At 51.5% G+C, this 9,721-nt stretch overlaps 4 protein-coding genes across 4 annotated transcripts; 3 read left to right on the plus strand and 1 right to left on the minus strand.

Moving 5' to 3' along the window:
• Window positions 1–827: 827 nt before the first annotated feature.
• PG998_014222 (catalase-domain-containing protein) lies at window positions 828–2,735 on the plus strand (the record flags this gene model as incomplete). Its single annotated transcript, XM_066881038.1, has 4 exons — window positions 828–845; window positions 895–1,247; window positions 1,303–2,483; window positions 2,569–2,735. The coding sequence occupies 4 exons, from the start codon at window positions 828–830 to the stop codon at window positions 2,733–2,735; spliced, it is 1,719 nt and encodes a 572-aa protein (XP_066723890.1).
• A 1,797-nt stretch (window positions 2,736–4,532) lies between these two features.
• On the minus strand, window positions 4,533–5,240 carry PG998_014223 (restless-like transposase; the record flags this gene model as incomplete). The annotated part of the gene is made up of 1 exon (XM_066881039.1): window positions 4,533–5,240. One exon carries the CDS (start codon window positions 5,238–5,240, stop codon window positions 4,533–4,535), a length of 708 nt encoding a protein of 235 aa, XP_066723891.1.
• A 520-nt stretch (window positions 5,241–5,760) lies between these two features.
• On the plus strand, window positions 5,761–7,343 carry PG998_014224 (heterokaryon incompatibility protein-domain-containing protein; the record flags this gene model as incomplete). Its single annotated transcript, XM_066881040.1, has 3 exons — window positions 5,761–5,775; window positions 5,911–6,371; window positions 6,944–7,343. 3 exons carry the CDS (start codon window positions 5,761–5,763, stop codon window positions 7,341–7,343), a joined length of 876 nt encoding a protein of 291 aa, XP_066723892.1.
• An 825-nt stretch (window positions 7,344–8,168) lies between these two features.
• PG998_014225 (restless-like transposase) lies at window positions 8,169–8,876 on the plus strand (the record flags this gene model as incomplete). The annotated part of the gene is made up of 1 exon (XM_066881041.1): window positions 8,169–8,876. The coding sequence occupies one exon, from the start codon at window positions 8,169–8,171 to the stop codon at window positions 8,874–8,876; it is 708 nt and encodes a 235-aa protein (XP_066723893.1).
• Between the last annotated feature and the right edge of the window lie 845 nt (window positions 8,877–9,721).

A 9,721-nucleotide genomic window follows, 5' to 3' on the forward strand; every position in this document is an offset into this window, starting at 1 on the left:
CCCGATTAAGCTTCATTGAAAAACACGGAGATACAGGCTAGCAATTTTTGTAACCACACACTGTTATGTGACCCTCCCCAACAAATGCAGCTATCGGCAACTTTAACATGATTACAGTATGCATTTGGAGATAAACTCAGTTGTAAGGTGATACTTACGTCACCAAAAAGCAGCGAGCGGATCGTATATCGCTTTACCAGGTTGCATCATAACTCTTACCAACTCATATGCTAAAGTGCTTTTCAGTTGCTTGAGAGTTATGTTCTCCCCTGAAAGTGATATCAATGTCTCATCACTCAATCATTATGATTTCTTCACACGAACTCATTTCCCTTGTTAACGGAACGAGAAAAGAACGCAGAGGCCCGTACATAAGTCTCACGTGCTGTTCAGCAGGTACTATGGCTACATCCTGTACTTCTAGCTATTATTGTATTTGATAGACCACTATATGTACTCACCCAACGTATTGTAGCGACGTCCGCTGCAAGTCATACATGTCATGCCATGTATTCCAGGATCCGTGATCTGGAATCCCACATCCGTTGTTGGGACCTTCTTCCGGCGTATGGCATGCGCAGGTACAAAAGCGTGACTCTCAACTACAATTTCCTATGCGTTAATAGCGGATAGTTCATCTCAGCAAATGTTGTAAACGTTTTTCGGGCGCTTCGTTGGATGTCTTTGTATTCTATATATTGAAGTCATCTTTCCCTCAATTGCGAAAACCCTTATTTCTCAAGCCTCACCGCGAACTGCTTACCGTCCCAATAAAGTGTTTCAGCACAGGAAATACCTTGCATATCACAGTATAGCAACCTCCAAAGATGCCATCCAATACCATGGTATGTCCCGATTCCAGCAGTTGACCTATGGATATACTGACGCAGGTAGAACGACCATGGAACTGGTCATGTCACCAATGGGAACCCCCCAGACAAATGGAGGGCAACCCCAGGAGGATCCTCCAAAGGTGTCATTTCTCACGACAATGAATGGTATGGTTTGAAGGTCCCAAAGAGGATGGTAATAGTATTTAACAACATTCAAGGTGCACCTGTTCAGTGCCCAGCCTCAACGCAGCGCATCGGACACCAGCTACGGGGCACATTGTTGCTTCAAGACATTAACCTTCTGGAACTAATCCAACACGTTACCCATGAACGTATCCCTGAGAGGTGGGTTGACAGAAGTCGTTTCCGAGAGTTTGGTCTGACAATGCTACTACAGACTGGTGCATGCCAGAGGTACGTGTGCGCACGGTGTGTTCAAATGCACTCGTGCTATGGATGATTATACAAGTGCTGCCTTCTTGAGCGAAGTAGGTAAAGAAACGAAACTATTTACCCGGCTTTCTACTGTCGCCGGAGAGCGGGGTTCCGCCGAGACGGTACGCGATTCGAGAGGGTTTGCTTTCAAGCTGAGAACTGAAGAGGGAATTCTCGACTGGATGTTTCTCTCCACACCCGTTTTCCCAATTCGAGACGGTGCCAAATTCCCCTCGTTCACGCATGCCACCAAGAGAAACCCCAGCAGCGGCCTTCCCGATCACGACATGTTTTGGGACTACTTCAACCACAACCAGGAGGGAATCCACTTCCTCATGTTCATCTTCAGCGACCGTGCCACGCCCATCGGTTATCAGCACGCCGATTGCTTCAGCATTCACTCGTACCGATTTACCAAAAAGGACGGGACCTTCACATACGTCAAGGTTCATGTCAAGGCCCATGACGGAGTCAAGAACTTCGATGCTTCCGCTGCGCAAAGCATGGCCGGCAAGGACCCAGACTTTCACACCCGCTACCTCAACCAGACCCTGAAGAGGGGCCAAGACAATGCCAGAAGCTCCAAGCCAGTTTGGGACGTCTTCGCCCAACTCATCGATCCGGCCAAGGTGGAGACCTGCGATATCGACATTTTCGACCCGACTAAGACACTGCCCCAGGGTCCCTACCCCCTGGTTAAATTCGGAGAGATCTACCTGGACAGTAACGCCAAGGACTTCTTCGCTGAGAGCGAGCAGAGCGCCTTCAGTCCGACCAACATCGTGCCCGGATGGGCCCTGTCACCCGACCCCATCCTCCAGACGCGCGTGCTGGCCTACGCCGACACGCAGCGCTACCGGCTCGGCACCAACTTCATCCAGCTGCCGATCAACAAGCCTGAAAACAGCTACACGCCGCTCAACCGAGACGGCGGTTCGAACTATGAGAACCCGGGCGAGGGCATCCCCAACTACTACCCGGCCGACTCCTTGGAATACCCGCCGGCGCCTCAGTACGCGCAGCCTGACGAAGAATGCTGGACGGGGAAGGTCCGGAATTTCCAGAGCGAGGTGGTCGACGCGGACTTTGTGCAGGCCCGCTGCTTCTGGGAGGAGGTTTTGGCCCAGGAGGATGGACAACAGAAGAATTTTGTCAACAACGTTGCCGCCCATCTGGCCCAGGTTTCAAACCCCAAATTGCGGATGGACATCTACAGTATGTTATGCTTTTGCTACTCATTCCCATTATAGCTACTCAACCCAGAAACAAGGCATAGTACGTTTTGCTGATACTTCATTAGGCATGTTCTCCTGCGTAAACAAAGAACTCGGAGATTGGATCAAAAGCTGTACCGAACCGAAAACTGGGACACCAGTGAAAATGATGGCGAAGCTGAACATTGATAACCGGAAGGCTAAGGGAGTCGCCAATAGCACCGGTCCTAATGCAGGTATTTTTGGTTCTTGATTGGGTCGGATTAGTGTACGCCTCATACTTTCTTTTTTTTTGTTTTCTTTCTCTTTTCCGGCGATTCAATGTCGAGGCAGGAATTGAGACTCACAACCAGCAGTCTGCCTTGTACGTAGAATATTTCCTTTGTCGCGAGTACCTAATATAGTCATTTGGTAATCCCACGTTGTCCTATTATTAAACTCCTGCTGTACATCTTAACCCGGTGGCTATATTCGAAGTTCCCTCACATCAAACCGTAGCCCGACATTTCATCATTTGCCTACGTAAGTATGCATGCATATTTCCATGCTGCATTGCCAATCTCCCAAGGATATGTCGATACGGGGAAGCAACCATGATCCCGAAGCCAGGAACAGATCCCACCAAGGTGAAATCAGAGCGCCATATTACCCTGCTGTCATGCATCGGGAAGGGCTACGAAAGGCTGGTAGCCAAACGAATGGCCTGGACGACGCTTACCTACGGCTATTGGGTTCTGAATCGCTTGGTATAGGTCTTGGTCTTCAAAGTTTTTACTAAGCATCTTGATCATGCTTTCCATCTCCTCTTGCTGCCACTACGCTTACCTACTTTACGCTCATTGTCTGATACCCCCTCACCCGTATTCCATCATTAGACAACTCCACCGTCACATTACCAGTCAACGAATATGCCCGCCGTGGCACGATGCGCTCAACGCCGACTTCGTGACTCGAATTCCCCAACAGTATCCGGCCGCAATCCCTACAACCTCGAGGCGCGACGGCCGCCATTTCTCGGCCGCAACGGAACGGAATACATTCTACGCGGGGGATTTGATCGGAGGCCGCAAGGCCACAGCCACCATGGTCCGGCTGTTCACATACCAGGGCGAGTGACCCAATGTCTAAGTAGCAATGCAGGAGATTTGGCCAGCTACGCAGGAGTTCGCATTTTACTCTGCTATCCCTCTACTAGCGCCCTTCGAAGATGTCGCATGGCGTCCTACCCATTTCGCTCGGCTGTTCTGCCATAGTGACGGCAAGTAGCTGTAGTCACTTGGTTGGCTCGCAGTTGTGATCGAGCCACCATGAGCAAGAACGCAAGCCGCTTCAAGGTTACTGTACCGTACCGAGCTTGTACTACTCACTGCTTCGTATCTTCTCAGCGTCGGTGTCGCCTCTACCTGCCAGCCAGGAATTGCGGGGTTTCCTGGAAGCCAGCGTCTACCGTGGCAGCTGGAAGTGACCCGGCCAAGTTGCGCACAGGCTGAGGAGCGAATCCGCATCCGCTCGACCAGACAAGCTGAACAGGAGCCGACGGTCGTATGATTTGGCAAAGATTTCTTTTTCTCGTTTGGCTAGTTCGTCCTTACGACATACTCCCAGTGTCCGAGGGCAGCCGAAATGCATCCGGTCCTACTCCTCTGTAGTCCCGGAGTAGTACACGGTCACTGTACGCCGAATCTCCCGTGCTGCTGTTCTGGTCCGTACTTTCCCGTATCTCTGGGTAAAGCACACCCGTTTTGCATCCTTTCCTGACCATGCTACCGAAAGCTACCCCAATATTCCAGGCTTCGTATCTCGAGGCCAGTCTTTAGAAGTGACCAGCGCAATACAGTACAGTCAGGGTTCCGATCAACTCAATCAATTACACGAACGGGGTTTATGGAGTGGAAGTGTAGATCCACGGATTTGAAGACGTGGAGTGTAGTAAATTGATCCACGTTAGGGTCGAATGGAGTGTATGTACACCGTGGACATAATAACGCTATCCCGAGAATGTGATGCTGAGTGGAGTTGCCCAGAACTATTTATCTTCTGGACATCACAACTACTCGCTGGTCTCATCACTGGCATTACCAGTGTCCTCGCCCGAGCTGTCCTTGACCTCGCGAGTCTCCATCTTTCCGGTTGCCGGTACGAACAATGGGTCAAGCTCCTCAAGCAGCCCTGCCGCCAGCCAGCTTCGCAACACTTGGCTCATCGAAATCGTACGCGCATCTAACCTGTTCCTGCAGGGCGTCACCATACGTCCTGCCCCAGAAAATAGGCGTTCACACTCCGCCGACATCGACTGTACCGTGAGAAAATCCAAGGCCATTCGAGAGAGCCGCGGGTATCGGATTCTCTTCTCGTGCCAGTATGCGATTGGATCGGTGCACACACGGTCAGTTTTGTCCTTGGTCTGTTGCCACTCTTCGTACTCGTCGTCAAAATCGAAGGAATCATACGGATCATCGTTCTCGCTAGAGTCTTGCGACGTTGGTCGCTCCCTACCACCCTCACTGAATTGCTGGAAGCTGTTGAGATGAAGCCGTTGCCTCTTCGGTGGTGGCTCTTCGCAAGCACCCCTAGCCGGTACCATCCGCGTCAACCCATCTTCACGGTCACGATACTCATGATCCCACACCTCTTGGACCTTCCTCTTGGCGTTGTTGACCCAGTCGGACCGGTATTTCCACTGCTTCTCAAACCACCTCCAGCGGAGAGCTGGATGGAGAGCTAGCGCGGCGTAATATATCGGCGTCTCATCCAGCATATTGCAAAAGACATCCAGCTTCATCAACGCGTGGATATCGTACCCATATTCCCATACCCAGGACAGGGCATCCTTGACTTTTTCCGTCTATACGTAGCCGCGGAAATGGCAGATGGGCTCATCATGGGGTTTCGGAGGCGTCGAAGACGGCCGTGGCACAGGAGATTTGACGATCCCGGTGGACGTATCAAGCGACGGTGTTGGCGGCAATAATTTGGAGGTGGTGAAGACTCTAGAAGTCACCATCGCCTCGCTATGATGACTGGAGATAGCCATGTCGAAGAATCGGGTCATGGCGTGCGGGAGTATTGTACGGGGCTATGGTGGCCAGGCGCGTCTCAGATCACACGCGTCTCCCCCTTGTTATTGAGTGTGGCAGTGGTGGCGGTGGTGGCGCCTGACCCTGTAACCCTTCCTGAAGCCTGGACTACTCACTTACGGAAACAAGTCGAACTTGGTACACCCAGTTACATCAATTACATCAATGGACATCTGAAATTGAGTGTATTGAGATAGAAACATGGTCTCGTGTAGTGTACGTGGATGTACGTGTAGCGTACACCTACATCAATAAGTGTATCTGGTGTAAGGGATCGGGACCCTGGCTATCAGTATCACCCAAAAACTAGGAATCAGTTACATCTGGATCGATGCTCTTTGCATTCTACAGGGTGACGGCTCAGACTGGGATAGGGAGTCTTCTTCTATGGATTCTATCTACCAGGACGCGTACCTGATTATAGCTGCCTCCTCGTCCCCTAATGTGAACGTTTCGTTCTTGGACCGCCAATTCCCCACCCGATCAGTCGATCTACGGCTAAAAAGGCCCGATGGCCGTGATCTCACCATCAGGGCTCGCAAACGTCCTGCATGTGGTGTCCACTCTTCTCATGACGCTGCTGATCCCTGGAGGCGCCGCGCGTGGACTTTTCAAGAACAACAACTCGCAACACGCTTGATATGTTTCACGTCGGGCGAGCTACAGTGGAGGTGCAAGAACCGCACAGTCTGCGAATGTGGCGACATAGGGGATACGGTCGAGTGGCGTTTCCCATACTCCCCATCCCAGGTCTATGCGGACGACGAGATGGCGGCCGAACTGTCTGACTTCTGGCATAATGCTGTACTCCAGTATTCCGGTAGAAGCTTAACGTTTGCCATGGATAAACTGCCTGCCATCTCTGGGCTGGTGAAATGGTCGACTCAATATCGCTGTCAAAACGAATATTTGGCGGGCCTGTAGAGAACAAGCCTGGTGAGCGATATGTGTTGGCATAGGGGCGGTGTTAGGCTGGATGGTGGGTTTCCGTGGAAGCTGCCAGCTATGTACCGAGCTCCTTCGTTTTCTGTGAGTGTTGATCTTTGAATTCTTATTGTTCCTCTCCTTGCAGACGACTACTAGGCACCTGGGATTTCCTATGTCTGCTGCATTCGCGGCTTCTCGACCTCTCTTTTGCAAGACAACGCTAACTCGCGACCTTGGAGTGGGCTTCTGTTGATGGGCAGGTGGGCTATTGGTATCGTGAACACGAGGTTCTCTTTCCCCGTAAAGTGGTGTTGACAGTATTCCCTGTGGCCGAGCTCCTTGAGGCAGGGGTCAGCCACGCAAGTGGCAATCCGTATGGAAACGTTAATGATGGGCTCCTAGTCATTAGAGCAGGAATACTGCCTGTGATACTGGAGCGCCAGCAACACTCGTCAAGGATAGAAGATGCATTCGGTCTCAGCATGTCTGGGAAGAAGATGCCTTTTAGGGCGGACGTCGATATTGATGTCGTGACTGGCTGGTCTCACCAACCTGCGACGGAAGCCTTTGGGATCCGAGCAGGCTCGCAAAACTACCTCTCCGAGGAGATTCGTACGGCTACTATATCATTGACACGTCTGAAATCCGGGTGTCCACCATGCAATGCTTGGGCGGTGCATCTGATTAATTTGAACGAGGAGGGCCGCCAGCCTCGGAGATATTTCCTTGTTGTCGGAAGATCGCTTCGGAAGCCTGGAGCATTCGAGCACCTAGGGCTGCTGATTCAGACTGTAGAGCACGGCTCAGACCGTTTCTTCAATAAGTTTGGCGAGAGGGAGGTCATGACCATCGTTTAGGATAATGCATTCATATCGCGGTCCTTCCAATATCTAACCCTGCCCTTGCAAGGGTAATACTGGGCCAGTAATGAACCCAAGTTCATACGTTTCACCCGCACTCTTCGGTACCGATCCATTGGTAACACGCCTGTGAATTGATGGCCGGTATCATTTGTCTGCGGCTTTCTAAAATTCCAGGAGCGGAAGTTCTCTGAGGGGGAAATATTGTTTGGCGTAAGCAGGGTCCCGATCCATTACACCAGATACACTTATTGATGTAGGTGTACGCTACACGTACATCCACGTACACTACACGAGACCATGTTTCTATCTCAATACACTCAATTTCAGATGTCCATTGATGTAATTGATGTAACTGGGTGTACCAAGTTCGACTTGTTTCCGTAAGTGAGTAGTCCAGGCTTCAGGAAGGGTTACAGGGTCAGGCGCCACCACCGCCACCACTGCCACACTCAATAACAAGGGGGAGACGCGTGTGATCTGAGACGCGCCTGGCCACCATAGCCCCGTACAATACTCCCGCACGCCATGACCCGATTCTTCGACATGGCTATCTCCAGTCATCATAGCGAGGCGATGGTGACTTCTAGAGTCTTCACCACCTCCAAATTATTGCCGCCAACACCGTCGCTTGATACGTCCACCGGGATCGTCAAATCTCCTGTGCCACGGCCGTCTTCGACGCCTCCGAAACCCCATGATGAGCCCATCTGCCATTTCCGCGGCTACGTATAGACGGAAAAAGTCAAGGATGCCCTGTCCTGGGTATGGGAATATGGGTACGATATCCACGCGTTGATGAAGCTGGATGTCTTTTGCAATATGCTGGATGAGACGCCGATATATTACGCCGCGCTAGCTCTCCATCCAGCTCTCCGCTGGAGGTGGTTTGAGAAGCAGTGGAAATACCGGTCCGACTGGGTCAACAACGCCAAGAGGAAGGTCCAAGAGGTGTGGGATCATGAGTATCGTGACCGTGAAGATGGGTTGACGCGGATGGTACCGGCTAGGGGTGCTTGCGAAGAGCCACCACCGAAGAGGCAACGGCTTCATCTCAACAGCTTCCAGCAATTCAGTGAGGGTGGTAGGGAGCGACCAACGTCGCAAGACTCTAGCGAGAACGATGATCCGTATGATTCCTTCGATTTTGACGACGAGTACGAAGAGTGGCAACAGACCAAGGACAAAACTGACCGTGTGTGCACCGATCCAATCGCATACTGGCACGAGAAGAGAATCCGATACCCGCGGCTCTCTCGAATGGCCTTGGATTTTCTCACGGTACAGTCGATGTCGGCGGAGTGTGAACGCCTATTTTCTGGGGCAGGACGTATGGTGACGCCCTGCAGGAACAGGTTAGATGCGCGTACGATTTCGATGAGCCAAGTGTTGCGAAGCTGGCTGGCGGCAGGGCTGCTTGAGGAGCTTGACCCATTGTTCGTACCGGCAACCGGAAAGATGGAGACTCGCGAGGTCAAGGACAGCTCGGGCGAGGACACTGGTAATGCCAGTGATGAGACCAGCGAGTAGTTGTGATGTCCAGAAGATAAATAGTTCTGGGCAACTCCACTCAGCATCACATTCTCGGGATAGCGTTATTATGTCCACGGTGTACATACACTCCATTCGACCCTAACGTGGATCAATTTACTACACTCCACGTCTTCAAATCCGTGGATCTACACTTCCACTCCATAAACCCCGTTCGTGTAATTGATTGAGTTGATCGGAACCCTGGACTCAGTGGTATATTATGACTTGCTTACCATGGTAGCCCACTGTACATGTGTCGCCTGTATCAGAACCTGTTGCTCTTTGGATGCGGTGCGAAAGCGCTGTCCCATGCTACGCAACTGCTCTAGGGCGAGCTGGACGGCCTCTTCTGAACCTGCAACAGTATGCTGCGCTGACGGGGCAGCCCCGGGGGTTACGCCTGGTTTCCGAAAAGTCATTGTTGATAGTGAGATTGTGGTTGCAAGGTACGGGAGACATGATGATGACGGGTTGGCTTAGCCAACCAGGGTTTTGTATATTCCACTTTCGGGGTTTGCGACCGTCTAGATATCTAGACGGAAGTACCTCCGGGACGGTCCAAGTTCTAGACTCCTCCTATCCTGATTGTGACACGAGTTTGGGAAGTTTGGGAGGGAAGAAGACATGCATGGAGTGGGACTAGACCCTTTGACTTTAACGTAAAACGCCAGGACTTGAACTGGGGATGAAAAGGTCCGGCTTAGCGGCACCGACTTTAGTGAGACTGGTGGATTAGGTCCCCTAAAAATGATATGCAGTGTAGTTTAGACGGTAGATCGAAGGAACTTGCTGTGGCAGAGGTGCGTGCATGCAACCCTGTCTTACCCCTCATGAAGCAACAG

Source organism: Apiospora kogelbergensis, assembly GCF_038363985.1.
Source record: "Apiospora kogelbergensis strain CBS 113332 chromosome Unknown utg000010l_segment0_segment0, whole genome shotgun sequence".
Lineage (NCBI taxonomy): Eukaryota > Fungi > Ascomycota > Sordariomycetes > Amphisphaeriales > Apiosporaceae > Apiospora > Apiospora kogelbergensis.